The sequence below is a fragment of the Balaenoptera ricei genome, chromosome 6 (genome assembly GCF_028023285.1).
Source record: "Balaenoptera ricei isolate mBalRic1 chromosome 6, mBalRic1.hap2, whole genome shotgun sequence".
NCBI lineage: Eukaryota > Metazoa > Chordata > Mammalia > Artiodactyla > Balaenopteridae > Balaenoptera > Balaenoptera ricei.
This window is the reverse complement of record NC_082644.1, coordinates 34454695-34470611: the sequence shown is the minus strand read 5'-3', so window position 1 is coordinate 34470611 and position 15917 is coordinate 34454695. Positions and strand designations below refer to the sequence as shown.

The following is a 15917-nucleotide window of genomic DNA, read 5'->3' as shown; positions in this document are numbered from 1 at the left end:
AACAAGTTCACTATCAGTGAGGACAGCATAGGTTGACTTACCAGAGCAGTTCTTCAACACTTCAAACATTTCTAATGTCTGCTGAATGGTGGACGACAACAATAAAGTGCCCAGTGTCATGCTCGCTTTTTAAAAAATTGCTATTCAACATCAGCTTCTCTCAAACATTGTGTTGCCTTATCACTCTGTATATACATTTTTAAAAACTGGCACATTTTGTCAAAACTACAGTGAGATATCACTTCATACCCATTAGAATGGCTATTTTTTTTCTTAAAGCAAAACAGAAAAATGTATGTAGAGTAATTGGAATTCTTGTGCATTGCTGGTGGGAATGTAAAATGATACAGCTGATATGGAAAACAGTGCAGCAGTTCTTCAAAACAAACAGAATGCCCACTGTGGGTATTCCGCTTGTGGGAATGTACACAAAAGAATTGAAAGCAGGGACTCTCAGACAGGTATTTTTACACCATTGTTGATAGCAACATTATTCACAGTAGCCAAAAGGTAGAAATAACCCAACTATCCAGATGAATGGATAAGCAAAATGTAATACACACACACACACACCCAAGAACATCCAGCCTTAAAAAGTAATAAAATTCTGATACATTCTATAACATGGATGAATCTTGAGGATATTATGCTTAGTGAAATAAGCCGGACATAAAAGGGTATATATTGTATGATCCACTTACATGAGGTACCTAGAATAGTGAAATTTATAGAGACAGAAATTAGAACAGTGGTTACCAGGGGCTGGGGGATGGGCAAATGGGGAGTTATTGTTTAATGGGTACAGAGTTTCAGTATTAGATAACAAAATTCTAGAGATGGATAGGAATGACGCTTGCATAACAACATGAATATGCCTAATGCCACTGAACTGTATACTTAAAAATGTTAAAATGGTAAACTTTATATTATGTATATTTTACAATAAATAATGCTTATAATGGTAAATTTAATGTCATATATATTTTACCACAATAAAAAATTTTTAATTGGTAAATTTTAACAACTATAATCTCTGTTTTGATTGACAGCTTGTTTGGACCTAATTATGAATTATGCGTGCACCACAACACATTCCAAAACACATCTGCCCCATAGGTTTCTTAATATAGTATGAACATTACTTTTATCAAAATATATATTCATCCAAATCTATGCTCATATTGTCACCACAAAAACAAATCATTTTTTCTTCAGCGTTGAATTTTTAAACTGAATTTAGAGTAGCACACACCATACTGTCAGATATTTCATCTTCCGAAAGTTTTGCCTTGATTTTGTAAACTGGATTTAAAAAAAAAAAAAAAAATCTTTTTTTAAGCTCCTTTGTAAGGAATGAGTTTATCTGATTTTCTATTTGAAGCATCTGATAATACTGATTTAAAACTGGCATCCTGAAACTGTTTTCAGAGTTTTCCGCTAACAGAGCCAGCACATGAAGAACTACCACTTCACTTTTAAATGTGCACAAGAAAACTTGGAATTGAACATAAGTGAAATTAATTTAAAAGAACTCTGATCTAAATGAAAAATCGTTCTTCACGGAATGATGTGTAAGTGTACCTTCTGCAACTGCATGTCTTAAATCATCTTCTGGAACACTCTTAAAATAACTCTTAACCTTGAAGTAGATGTTGCTTCTTTAGAAAGTTTGTCTTCCAGTTTTCATGTGGTCAGTGTTACCACTTTGCCCCCCCCATGGTAGATGGCAACATGAACAAACATTTTATGCAGGCGATTAGTTATCAATATCCTTGAGAAACAAAAATACTTGAATTTTTAAATTAAACATGATCTTTCATTTTATTGAAATTCTTTTTGCCACAAAGGTTCATTGCAGAAGCTTTACAACATATTTCCTCACAGGGCTCCTTGGTCTATAGATGGATTTGACTGCAGCCCATTCTTACACTGTCGTAGCCCTCAGAAGTCCCAGGTCTCAGGTAGTGCTTTAAGCAGTGGTCTTACTTTTAACTCTACAGTGTAAGGCCTTTGAGTTGGCCAAGAAACAGCCTTCTCTAACTCCTGGGAGGGGGACAGCCCTCAGGGCAGCCCATGGCTTCAACGCATGGTCAACAGCCTGGTTTCTGCTTCTGTTTGGCCCTTGTGGAGTTTCCTCACTTTCTTGTAAGTTCAACTTAAAAAAAGATGTTGTTTCTGTTCTGTAGAATGGAGTTGACAATGATAATGATGATAGTAATATCAATTCCACAGAGCTAATGTATGTAAAGAACTTGGAGTAGTACCTGGCAAATAATTAGCACCACAAAACTGTTAGATGTTATTATTTTTTCATCCAGCACTTCTACATATTTATCACCAAAAGGTTTTTCAAAATTTTGTGTCCAGTACATTATTGGATATGGAGTACGTTTATATATTTCACAGCACCTATTATAAGTAATTTTTATATTAAATGTTTGTTCAGGTAGGCAATTTACTACTGCACTGTATTTATGTAACTGTTCCTCCATGAAACCACATAGAGAACATTTATGTATCTTAAAAAATGTGGTGTACATTTTCATAATGTATATATATAATGTACATTATAAATGTAAATATATAAATTTTGTGTAAGCTACGATTCAGCAGTTTTAAGTCTAAAATCAGTAGAAGGATCTGGGCCACCAGTCTCCTTACTATAAAAAATAGCATAAAATACCTTAATTTTAACTTTTATAAGATAACTCATTTTTTTTGATTAAAAACATGATTTTCCATTTATATACACATGAAAATAGATTCAAATTTTTGGATACTTTAAATTTATATTTTGTGTATGACTCCATATACTTGATATAAAAGTTTAAGTTCAGAGCAGTATTATACTTGCTAATAATTACAAATACTTTAATTTTGCTGTACTTTTCAACAGAATTCCTGGGACACTTCCAACAAAACATATTATGATTCCAGAAAAATAAAAGATCACAATAGTCTGCTAAATAAAAGAAACTTGGAGGTGAGAAATAGAAACTGTCCAGGAATATACAACCTAACCAGTGTACATTTAAATTACAAAGTTTTTTTTTTTTTTTTAGTTTAAACAATTCTTAAAATTTCCTTTCAGAAAGCATACTGATTATGTTTTAAATACGTATCTTAAATATCTAAAACATATTTCTCTCCTTTTACCAGCAACCCCGCCCCCGTTTCCCCAAACAAAATCCTAGTGAAATGGACGGTGGGTGTGTGGTCAAGATGCTGTGAGCACAGGCTCTGTGAAGGTTCGATCTGTTGTATTTCCTCTGAGTAAAGCAATCAGGATAGAAACTTGTGGACTGCAGCCTATATAATTGTACCTTTGTGGAGCTTGCTATGTAGGGGTATATTCTTCATATAATTTTAAAGACCTTTTCCTTGCCAAAAAAATGAATCATGTTCATTATAGAATAGTTGGGAAATATAAAAAAGTATGGAAAAGAAAATTAAAACACTTGTAATCTTACCACCTTAGAGATACTTAACTGGTGATACTCTGGTGTGTTTACTTCCTGTCTTTCTAAGCATACAAAAATATAAACATATACACACAAAAATGTGATTATACTGTTTACAGAATTTGAGATCCTGCTTTTCTCAATGGATAAAATGGTCTTGGGTTGCTTCCCTTTCTCCTTATATGTTCTTCATGAGAATTTATGATTTTAATGGCCAAAAAAACCTTCATTAAATGGATATATCATAATGTAAAATAAAGAATGGTATTTATAATTTTATAGCTTTTAAAGTTTTATTTTGCAAAAATAAAATTTAACTTTTTTACAAAAATTTTTATAGAAAATAAAACTTTAAAAGCTATAAAATTATAAATATATGTCACATTTTTGACAACTGATGCCTCTCAGCATGCTATTCAACTGGTGGTCTCTTTATGGTTTCATAACTCCTCAAAGGCTGGGAAGAGCCAACAAGTTAGGCACTGCACAAGTATACTGCATTCCCACAATTCAGGTCATATCCCAAGGTCCATTTGAAAGCGACAGAGTCTGTAATGTCACACATGGATAACTGAAGGTCTGCTTGTAAAGTCCACGTGCTGAACTCCTACAAGCTGTAAAACAGAGTTGATGGGTTTGTGATCCAACCTATTCCTATCACGGTGTATAAAATGGATGTTGTTACCTAGAAGAGAATAAGAATAAAAGGTAAAGGTTGACATACAGTGTTATTCATTAGATTTATTGCTTACTAGAATCAAGGAGGCATTTTAACTTTAAATTAGTAAAAAAGAAAAAATTATTTACCTGGAGTACATAATATTCTCTATATAATGACATAACAATTTTTAATTAAGGTAATAAAGCATGACAAAAATTATCGTTAAATAAGGCTAATACTTAATGTTTTATGAGATCCAAGGGGAAAGATTCTTAAATTATAACCATCTGTTAGGTTTTATTAAATGTAATTAAATAAAATATCCTGTCAAACAGACAGGCAGAATATGGAACTAGCATAAATATCAAGCTGGAAAATCATCTGTTTCTTAAATGTAATAATAGAATAAATCACTTCCTTAAAAAATTCACTCCCAAATACTGATTTAATAGGCTATCTACATTATAACCATAGACCAAAAGCGGCTGAAAAAAATAAGGGCATTAAGACAATCAGTTACAATACACTTAGATGTTCACAATTCTTTTATCTGCTCAAATAAAATAGTCGTAATTTATAGTCTGTGTTCTGTTTACTTTGATTCTTGGACTCAAGACCAGAATTTTAACTTAAAACATTAGATTAGTAAATATTATGAGGCATGTTTTCTGCATTGTATTTATCTGCTGTCTACAGTAATCACTGTAGATTTAATATCATAAACTGGCTTATTATCAAATAAGGCAAAATGAAATACTTGGTTAACCGTGTAAGAGATTTGTATAAATAAGTAAGTAAACCCAGCTCTTTCCTTAAAGGAGCTACAATTTTTCCAATGGGTAGTACCAAAATTTTATTAAGTCTGCTCCCAACTTGGCACACAAATGATGCTTTCTGTGTGCTCTTCATTCTTACACAACAGAACGTGTGCTCAAATGATGCTGAAACCTGGAGATGAGGGACTCAAAAAATAATGCCTTACAAGTCTGAGGATGGAAATAATTCATTCAGAAATATGGCTCAGTGTCATTCTGGGCTAATTTACAGGATATATTCTCATAAAACAAAGCTTTTTTTTTTTTTTTGTCTAGTCTAACTAGTGTAAATTCATGAGAGAGAGGGAAAGGGAGATTAAATAAAATGAAAGATTTTAGCTAGCTCTAGTGTTCCAGCTGCAAAAAACCAAAAAAGTTATGATATTTGGTCAAAATCCTCCTTCTAAAGACTTCCTTATAGACATCTGGAATTTATTAAAGTAAATGTTAATTTTATAACCTGTAGAAGCTATGCTCACTAATATGAACAGTTTTAAACATGAAGAAGAACCAAGAAAAATCAGTTTACAACACAGTGATTTAGGCTTTTTGGGTGTTTGTCCCTGACTGCAATACTTGAACATGGTAGAGATCCAATGCCCAACCATTTAGTAGAGGGAAGCCAAAGGAATTTCAGGTGGTACAAATTGATCAGTAAAACTATTTATAGATCAATGGAACAGGGTAGACAGCCCAGAAATAAACCCATGCACCTATGGTCAATTAATCTACCACAAAGGAGGCAAGAATATACAATGGAGAAAAAGCAGTTTCTTCAATAAGGGGTGCTGGGAAAAATGGACAGCCACATATAAAAGAATGAAATTAGAACATTTTCTAACACCATATACAAAAGTAAACTCAAAATGGATTAAAGACCTAAATGTAAGACTGGATACTATAAAACTCCTAGAGGAAAACACAGGCAGAACATTCTTTGACATAAATCACAGCAATATCTTTTGGATCCACCTCCTAGAGTAATGAAAATAAAAACAAAAATAAACAAATGGGACCTAATTAAACTTAAAAGCTTTTGTACAGCAAAGGAAACCATAAACAAAATGAAAAGACAACCCACAGAATGGGAGAAAATATGTCCAAACGAAGCAACCCACAAGGGATTAATCTCCAAAATATACAAACAGCTCATGCAGCTCGATATCAAAAAAACAACCCAATAAAAAAATGGGCAGAAGATCTAAATAGACATTTCTCCAAAGAAGACATACAGATGGCCAAAAAGCACACGAAAAGATGCTCAACATTGCTAATTATTAGAGAAATGCAAATCAAAACTACAATGAAGTTATCACCTCACATCAGTCAGAATGGCCATCATCAAAAAGTCTACAAACAATAAATGCTGGAGAGGGTGTGGAGAAAAGGGAACCCTCCTACACTGTTGGTGGGAACGTAAATTGGTACAACCACTATGGAGAACAGTATGGAGGTTCCTTAAAAAACTAAATACAGAACCACCTTATGATCCAGCAATCCCACTCCTGTTCATATACCCAGAGAAATCCATAATTCGAAAAGATACATGCTCCCCAACGTTCATTACAGCACTATTTACAATAGCCAGGACATGGAAGCAACCTAAATGTCCATGGACAGATGAATGGATAAAGAAGATGTGGTACATTTATACAATGGGATATTACTCAGCCACAAAAAAGAATGAAATAATGCCATTTGCAGCTACATGGATGGACCTAGGAATTATCATACTAAATGAAGTAAGTCAGACAAAGAAAGACAAATATCGTATGACATTACTTATATGTGGAATCTAAAAAAAATACAAATGAACTTATTTACAAAACAGAAACAGACTCACAGACTTCAAAAACAAACTTATGGTTACCAAAGGGGAAAGGTGGGGGGAGGGATAAATTAGGAGTTTGGGATTAACATATATACACTACTATATATAAAATAGATAATCAACAAGGACCTACTGTATAGCACAGGGAACTCTACTCAATATTCTGTAATAACCTATATGGGAAAAGAATCTGAAAAAGAATGGATATATCTATAAGTATAATTGAATCACTTTGCTGTACACCTGAAACTAACACAACATTGTAAATCAACTATACTCCAATATACAATAAAAATTAAATTAAATAAAAAAAGAAAGCTATTTAAAGGATGCAGCTTAGAGTAACTGTTACTGAATAAGCTGCCCCTAGGGTTGACTTGCTTCCTTTTTTTTTGGCCACGCTGCTCAGCATGCAGGATCTTAGTTCCCTGACCATGATCGAACCCATGCCCCCTGCAGTGGAAGCACTGAGTCCGACTGCCAGGGAATTCCCCTTGACTTGCTTTCTGACATAGGGCAAGTCTGCTAGTTCTGTTAGATATAAATAACTAGATTTGATTCTTCTATTGACAGAAAAAAGTTCTTGATGGTTTTCTCCCATTTGAAAATGTTCGCCTCCACTGAAATTTTTAAAGAGTGTTATAGCCACATACAAGTCACCAAACCAATGCTGACTTCTTCTATCCCAAATACCTGGAATCACTCAGGTATGGAATCATGGCCACATTACATCCAGTAAACAAACATCAAAAATACACAGGCGCATTTGAAAACAAACGATGACCCCTATGAAAGCACAGCATCCTGACTGTTACCATGTCCAGTTGCCCATTTTTACATGGTGGCTATTTTATAAAGAAAGTGGATGGCCTCTGGACTTCTAAAAAGCACGAGAAGTGTACTGCTGAAGTTGGGCTTTGATGCTTACCTGGACCTAAAATGAGTGTTCCACCTTGCTGAGCTGGATCTCCTTGAAAATCAAAAAGAGGGCCAGTCACTGCCCGCCACAGGCTCCGAATGCTTCCTGAGAGTATATTTGATTTTATATGGGGGCTCTGTCCTGAAATATTAGGAATTGTCTTTAGATGTTGTCATTTTATAGTTGATTAGATATTAAGATAACGTTAGTATTTCTAGAAAACAGTCTCTTTCTTATGTGTCATCTTACTTTTGACTTGTCTTTTTTTCTTCCTTCAAAGAACAGTTCTCAGCCTTTCATTACTGATGTTTTACACCAGATAATTCTTTGTCCTGTGCAATGTGGGGTGATTATCATCATCCTTGCTCTCTGTACCTACTAGATGCCATAGCAACCACCATTCACCAAGCTGTGACAACTGAAAATGTCTCCAGACAATGCCAAATGTCCCCTGGGGGCAGGGGTCAAAATTGTTCCCGGTTGAGAACTACTGCTTTAAAGGAAGAAGTGATGACACATCCAGATCATTTTCTGCCACAGAAAAATGTCAGCTACAGACTTACCAAACTGGTAGTGCTTTCCTTTTTAATTCCCCATTTATGTTTTGTTTAGTCTCTTACCAACTAATAGATAACTACATTCCTCTTCAGGAGACATTGTGGCACAGACTGTTATACGCTGGTCAAAACCTGTTTCCTCTTTCTGGGACCACAGCTAAACACTTCCTGGAGTTTGGTATGGCTATGTGACTACACTCTAACCAATGAGTAAAATGATGTGTGCCACTTCCAGGGCACCTCCTAAAAACCTCTCAGGAGTGATTCTCCATGTTCCTTCTACATCCTTTGAAGTTTGGATTGACAATGGCAGAGCCACAAGATGGAAAGGGCCTGAGTCTTTCCTACTGTGTCCCCGAATTGCTGCTTGGAGAAGCATGCAATAGATATACCTTTCTTGAAATGTGAAAGAAAAAGAACCTTCTCCCACGTTATGCGACTGAGACTTTGCGGTTTAGCTGTAACAAGAGCAACTATAGCTACCACTCCATCTTTGCTTGGCTGTCAGTTTTTCTCTTTCCTTTCTCACAGTAACTGATACTTCACTTCCACTCCCCCCCCCCTTTTTTTTAAGTAATTTAATATTTTATTTATTTATTTACTTTTGGCTGGGTTGGGTCTTTGTTGCTGCGCGCAGGCTTTCTCTAGTTGGCTGCTAGTGGGGGCTACTCTTCGTTGCGGTGTGCGGGCTTCTCATTGCGGTGGCTTCTCTTGTTGCTTCAGTAGTTGCAGCACGTGGTCTCAGCAGTTGTGGCTCATGGGCTCTAGAGCGCAGGCTCACTAGTTGTGGCACATGGGCTTAGTTGCTCCGCGGCATGTGGGATCTTCCCGGACAAGGGCTCGAACCCGGGTCCCCTGCATTGGCAGGTGGATTCTTAACCACTGCGCGACCGGGGAAGTCCTCCACTCCCTTTGAGTAAAGAAACTCAGTCTCTACCTTTCTTGTAACTTATCTTTTTCCTATCCCTGCCTTTTACGTCTTTTTAGTTTTTTTAAATTTTGGACTCCACCAGTTCTGAGGCCAGAGAATGACTGGTTGAGCAGCAAGACACCATGGCCTAGGTCCTCTTGCCCACCGTCTGCCCCTCCAGGTGCACGTCCACCAGTGTACAGCAGTTACCAGTCCCGTTCATCTTCTCCTGCCGGGTCGCAGCACAGAGCCCAACCCTCAGCCCTGCGGTCGGCTCCTACTAGTGCTTTTTGCTTTTTATTTTGATGATTATGCTGCCTTTGACCTGCCCGATTCCTTAATATATCCTGATACCTATTATTTCCTTCATCTCTCCAACTTTTCTATTTCTTTCATGTTTATATTGGGATGGACATTCATCTCACCAAGAAACAAATACAGGCTCATTAGCTTAGAGACATGGGTAAAGGACTAAAGTTTACTGTTTTTTAGGATTTTACACTTAAAATAGATGTTCATAAATCCAAACTATCTCCCCATGTCTGAAGAAGGGTCATTTAACATTTCTGAAATTTTAGAAATTCAATTGAAGAAGATTCACAACCTAGAATTTCACAATCTTTGCTGTAAAGCACAATCTAATTTTGCTAGTAAGAATTTAGTTATGTGTAAAACTCTTGTTTTTCATTTTTTCCTCTTAGTTTGATTCTTGGACTCAAGACCAGAATTTTAACTTGAAAAATTAGATGAAGTAAGTATTATAAGAGGCATGTTTTCTGCATTGTGCTTATCTGCTGTCTACAGTAATCATTATAGACTTAACACCATAAATTGGCTTATTATCAAGTAAGGCAAAACGAAATACTGGGTAAACCCATTACTCCCTTGAATTTAGTGGCTTTATTTTCTTACTCTTTGTCTTTATAAACTGTCCCATTAATTTTTTTTTTTTTTTTAATGAAAGGTTTCTCTTTTAAATTTATTTATTTATTTATTTATTTATTTATGGCTGTGTTGGGTCTTCGTTTCTGTGCGAGGTCTTTCTCTAGCTGTGGCAGGCGGGGGCCACTCTTCATCGCGGTGCGCGGGCCTCTCACTATCGCGGCCTCTCTTGCTGCGGAGCACAGGCTCCAGACGTGCAGGCTCAGTAATTGTGGCTCACGGGCCCAGTTGCTCCGCGGCATGTGGGATCTTCCCAGGCCAGGGCTCGAACCCGTGTCCCCTGCATTGGCAGGCAGATTCTCAACCGCTGCGCCACCAGGGAAGCCCTGTCCCATTAATTTTAAATTATTATATTTTATTTTCAGTGTCATAATTTTCAAGTAGGATTATTCTGAAACTGATTCTGAGATTTGTGCTTTTTCAGGTAGGAACTTTAAAAAATTATTTTGTGAGAACCTAATGTTTTCTGTTTGGAAATACAGTACTTTAACACAGATCAAAGGAGTTTAAATGATTTGAATATACTCTCTCTTATAATCACAAGCATGTATTTTGCTTTAAATTCATGTTTTCTTTGCAATTCCACATCTTTATTGAGGCAATGAATGGTGAGGTGTTACTAAAGTGAAACTCACAGTTTATATCTAAAGTGGCTAAATGACAAACAGACCTTACACATGCTGAGACTCTGCTATAGCACAGGAAAACAGTCTACCAAAGACGAAGGTTCACAATCTGTACTGTTGCAATTTCCTATACTAAAAAGAGAGGGGCAAAAAAGAGCAAATTCTGTATTTATGCTACCTCATCATTGGTTTTAATAAAGTTTAGGTTGCTTTCTTTAAAAACTTCAGTAAAGGGATCCTGTCAACTCTACCTCATAAGTAGCTCTGTGATCTGTCCCTCTGCATCTCTACTTCAGGCCTTGTCATTTCTTTCTAGCCTATTACTACAAACCTGTCAAGAATATCAATGACTCCCATTTGGCACATTCCAATTGCTCCTCCACCTGGCAACAAGACTGTATCACTTCTCCACTCAAATATAATACTTTTATGACTCCCCCACTGCCTCCAGAACAAATCCAAACTCCTTGGCATGTTCCCAGACTCAGTCCCCTGGCTCACACAATCCCCCAACTGGCTCCTAGACTCTGGCCAGACACAGGGAACTGCACTTCTCCAACAGTCACATTTTTTCATACCTGTGTGCTTTTGCGCGTGCTACTTTCCGTCAGCTGCACCATTCCCAGCCTCACTTCACCCAGCTAACTCCTTAAAGAATGAGCTTAGACAACACCGCCTCTAAGAAGCCTTCCCAGATTCTTCTCTCCCTGTGCATTTCTGGTGTTATAGGCATTTCTGCATTATAGGTATTGCCAGTACATGCTCTCCTCTTTTATGAGCCCTAAACTGTAATGTAGTTGACTGTTTGCTTCTGTCTCCCAGAGTAGATTATGAGCATTGGGTTGGCAGGGGCTGTGTCTTTTATCACAGTCCTCCCGGGAACATCCAACACAGTGGGTGCCATGGGTGTCATTCTCAGCATTTGTTGAGAGTAAGTGATTTGAGTTCAAGTTGAGTTCTCTTATTTGGTATTTCAGAAGCCAAGTTCTTTCTACTTAAAATACATATAAATAGTTCACCTAAAGCTTATTATACTCTTAATTGTAAAGAACTGTGTAAGGGCAGGGAATATGGACCATATAAAGATGAATAAAACATCAAACTTTTCAACTAGTTATACTACCCACCACCTTAAGTGCAATTATGGAGCATATAATAGCGTACAAGGTGCTACTAAAATACAATGAAGGAAGCAATTGCTTCTGCTTGAAGAGCTATTAAGAGCCCCTTTGAGTTGGGCTTTAAATGAAAACTAAGATTTCATCTATTAAAGAATATAGAGTGTTCAAAGCCATGGTGTTGAGGTATGAAAATATATTAAGCAATATTATTTTTCTTGTAATTACAAAAGTAAAATGTACTTATTGTAAAAAATTCAAAAGCCACTTTTCTCATTCCCATGCCTTGGGGTAATCATTGCAATATCTTTTAAAACATTTTTCATTTCACACATATATAGTATAGATCTTTATGAAAATGGTTTTTATTTTTACAAAAATGGAATCATACTAAAAACACTGCTCTGCAACTTGCATTTTTCATTCATTTAGTACTTCGCCAACAGCCTTCCATGTCATTACATCCAGGAAATGAATCTTTTAGAGTCTCATGAATCTGGATCACTTATTAGAATCACAAAAAGCAGGCTGATTTATGAATTTACCATTTGTTCCCCTATGCATATATATGCATATGTGAAACGTAAAATACACCATTAGTGTTTTCTACTTGAGACATATCATGTCTTACCTGAGGAGGCAATTTCTTCACCTCTTTTCATTCCCAATCTTTTATAAATTTCTCTCTCAGGATCAACATAGATTTCATGAGAATACCCAGTCAATTTACAGAAAGGCTGAAAAAAGAGTAGAGTTGGAATTTTTGTCAAAAGAAATGGGAGAAAAATAGTGATAATCTGACTTAATTTTAGCAAATTTAGCCTACATTTAGTGATTCAAATAATATAATTTTTATGTCTGAAAGATATCTAACCTGTAGAGTCCCAATTTACTATATATTTACCTCAATATGATGGTAGGATGACTGTCCAATCACTATAAGAGTGACATTTGCTTCCTTTAGGAGAGAAAAAAGACATGTACATATTATTGGAAATCACATGTTTCATACAACTTCCCCTAATCCAACTCTTTTGTTCCATTCTAATGCCACCTATAGGCTTCTAGAAGAATGGTATAAAGAGCAAAATTGTGTGAGTCAAAGCAAAGAGATGTATGCTAAAATGTTCAATTAATTCAGATGATTCTTTTGCTAAGTAAGAATTTCAAAATAATATAGTCACTAGTTCTCTACACTTCCCCCAAAGGCATACATTAAACAAGAATAAAAACTATTAAAGTAGGGTTATTTAATCAGACAATTTTATTCTTTCACATCTCAATTGATAAGGTCTGCTGAAAATAGACCTTAGTTTTACAAAATCTACCCAATGCGTTCACTCAAAAGCTCAGCTGAGGACAAACCTCTATATGCCTGAAGAAACACACCTGTATGTGGTTGTCAGACCAATGTGGAACATACATTCCATTAACAATACAAATTTTCACCTTTAAGATATATTAGTATTTTCCTATAACGAACAACTATTTGGAGTGTCTTTATTACAAAAATAAAGGGAAGGAAATATTTTTAGCATTTCTGTTTTTGGTCATTATCAATCAACATTTGAGAACTGGCAGGTTATTAGGTAACATTAAAATTATTATTATGGTTAGTATGTTTATAACCAGGAAATAATGAACAGGCCAGAAATAGACTTCTAACGCGTGCCTCCCCTTTTTGGAGGTGTTGGAGAGATGTGTGGGATGGTGAGAATCTGGGTTTGTGAGTGTCTGCGCTGGAGAGGTGGTGCACTCCGCACCTCATGCCATTGCACTCCTTATAAATGGCAGGTGATTTTCACAAGGCCGCCCTGAAGTGGGGCTCGCTGCTGCTCACCCTCAGGAAACTTACTTGTAAGAAACTCTTGGGGATTTTGGCCAGATCTTCTACATATTCCTTGCAGATGTAACACAGGAAATGCTGAAATCCCAATACGGGCAAAAAGGACAAGTGAGCAACTAACACCCCCGGGGTCAGAAAAGACCAAGTACTTCATTATGCGTGATGCTAATTAACACAACACCCAAGACGGGTAGAAAGAGGTGTCGGGGCGCCCAAATATGCATTGAAATTAGGCCGCACCCAGTCTGTGCTAGGCCTCTTCGCTCGCTAAGAAAATGGCCTTGGCTTGGCGGGCTGCTTTTCCATTCCCGTTCAAGGAAGCGAGAGGAGCAGTTCGCGTTCCGGAAGCTTCTAGTGGATGACCACGGGAAGGGCCAGGCCCGGCGGGCTCCGCTCTCGGGCCCTGGACCCGTCCAGGGGCCCGATGTAACCACCCCCCAGCGGAGGCCGTGGAAGCAACCTCCGTCTCAGCCTGCGGGTGAGGTCCCTGCTCCGGATCGTCCCGCAGCCCGCGCTCACCCGCACGAAGACCACTACAGCCCGGCGCTCCCGGAACAGCGCGCCGAACAGCACCCGCCTCCCGGAGACGTCCAGCACCGGCAGGTCGGCCACGGCGGCGGCCAGGGGCTGCCCGCTCTCGGGGCCGCTTGGGACTGGGACTGGGGCTGGGGCGGCGCGGCCGCTGATCTGCCGCATGACCGGGTCCACGGATGGGGCGGCCATCGCGCCCTGCATCCGCGGGCCCTTGGTTCGCGAGGGTGGGGGTCAGAATCTTTGGTGGGCCGGACCGCTACCCAAGCTGGGCGTAAGGAGCGGACCGTACTGGCGTGCCTTGGCGGGGCGCACGGCGGGGCGGGGCGCACGGCGGGGCGGGGCGGGGCGCGCGGGGCGGGGCGCACGGCGCGGAGTTGCGCCGTCCAGACCCGCTGTGGCGCCCGGGGAGGGTGAGGGGCGCGGTGGCAAGCTGCGGCGTACATGTCGTCTTCCAGGTTAGGCCCCGCCAAGTCTCTTTACGCAGCTCCGGTGGTTCCGAAGCTCCGGGAAGGTACGGAACCGTTGTCGCGTTTTCTGACTCAGCCACTCATGGTAGGGAGAGACAGAGAGAGAGACAGAGAGATCCAAGCCGAGAAAGGAGTTAATTAGGAAGAAAGCAACCCCTGCTCTCCGTAGCCGCCTGGGTCGAAGTTAGTTCATATCTGTTCAAGAGAACCAGTTACCAAGCACATCCATATTTATGATCCGATAGATTTGTTTTTCCTTCTAGTCTGTTTTTAACACACTCCCGCCTCAGTTCTCTTGCTTCTTTTTGTTTTTTTGTTTTTTGCAGGTATCATTAACATACAGTGTAATGTACAAATCTTAAGTGGAGTTAAATTTTATTTTTTAATTAAATTTTTAAATTTAAAAATTTGCTAAAATTTTATCATGGAAATTTTAAAACATGCCCAAAAAGTTGAAAGAATTTTACAGGGAACACTCCTATATCCACCACCTAGATTCTATTTTACTCCATCAGAATCTGTGCATCTGTCCACAGTTAGGTGAGTTTTGCCTGATTATCCACCCGTTATCCACAATCCTATAAAAATATGGACCATTGCTATCACTTGAGAAAATTCCCTCAGTTATATTTTTTAAGAGCAGGTATAATAAATCTATTTATAAATGTGCTAGGGTGTTCCAGGAGTCCATGTCCTTTCTTCAGACTTTTTTTGCTAAAGCTATTTACCAGGCCCCTCAAGTGATATAACTGTGTGTGTGTGTGTGTGTGTGTGTGTAAATGATGGATTGAGAGGGATGAGGAAGATGGAGCCAAATGGCTCTGTTCTACCTTAATTTCTCTTGGGGCAGGCTGCAGGCAAGCAGGCATAGAGGAATTTAGGAATTTCTGCAGACTCTGTGAGAGTCAGCTGGTCCTGGACTTGGAGGTTGGTTTTGCACTGGGGTTTCTCATAGATGGTGACCATGTGTCCAAGTCTTCCAGGGCAGAACCAGACAACATTCAGGTTCTTTGTCTTTATAAGTTCACCCACCCTTGTTTCTGGATTTGTGGTTCAGAAAATACAATCCTCTATTTATGGTATTTGTCTAGTGGAACCCCTTCAGGATCACGCTTATCAAGGGCAGAGTGCTGGTGAGGTAAAAGTGACCAATTTCACTCTGCCACAAAGTGCAGGAGAGACTGATCCTGAATCCTCTGGCTTTCAGTTGTGTGAAGACATACATTATTG

At 38.3% G+C, this 15917-nt stretch overlaps 1 protein-coding gene across 3 annotated transcripts; it reads right to left on the bottom strand.

The window, feature by feature from the left end:
* Positions 1-1794: 1794 nt before the first annotated feature.
* PRXL2C (peroxiredoxin like 2C) lies at positions 1795-14533 on the bottom strand. 3 transcript variants are annotated; one of them, XM_059924441.1, is made up of 6 exons: positions 14206-14533; positions 13696-13764; positions 12745-12798; positions 12472-12577; positions 7697-7828; positions 1795-4146 (listed from the first exon to the last, which is right to left on the bottom strand). In XM_059924441.1, exons 1-6 carry the CDS (start codon positions 14419-14421, stop codon positions 4019-4021), a joined length of 705 nt encoding a protein of 234 aa, XP_059780424.1. In that variant the 5' UTR covers positions 14422-14533; the 3' UTR covers positions 1795-4018. The 3 variants fall into 3 exon arrangements, with proteins under 3 accessions (XP_059780424.1, XP_059780426.1, XP_059780425.1); XM_059924443.1 differs by having other exon boundaries at positions 7697-7738; XM_059924442.1 differs by lacking the exon at positions 13696-13764.
* Positions 14534-15917: the final 1384 nt, after the last annotated feature.

Excerpts from the sequence above, each read along its gene's own strand:
- PRXL2C (XM_059924441.1), bottom strand. The coding sequence starts at position 14,421 with ATGCAGGGCGCGATGGCCGCCCCATCCGTGGACCCGGTCATGCGGCAG. Across the intron at positions 12,799-13,695 it reads TCCCCAAGAGTTTCTTACAA|GAAGCAAATGTCACTCTTAT; the intron begins GTAAGTTTCCTG and ends TCTCTCCTAAAG. Across the intron at positions 12,578-12,744 it reads CATCCTACCATCATATTGAG|CCTTTCTGTAAATTGACTGG; the intron begins GTAAATATATAG and ends CTCTTTTTTCAG.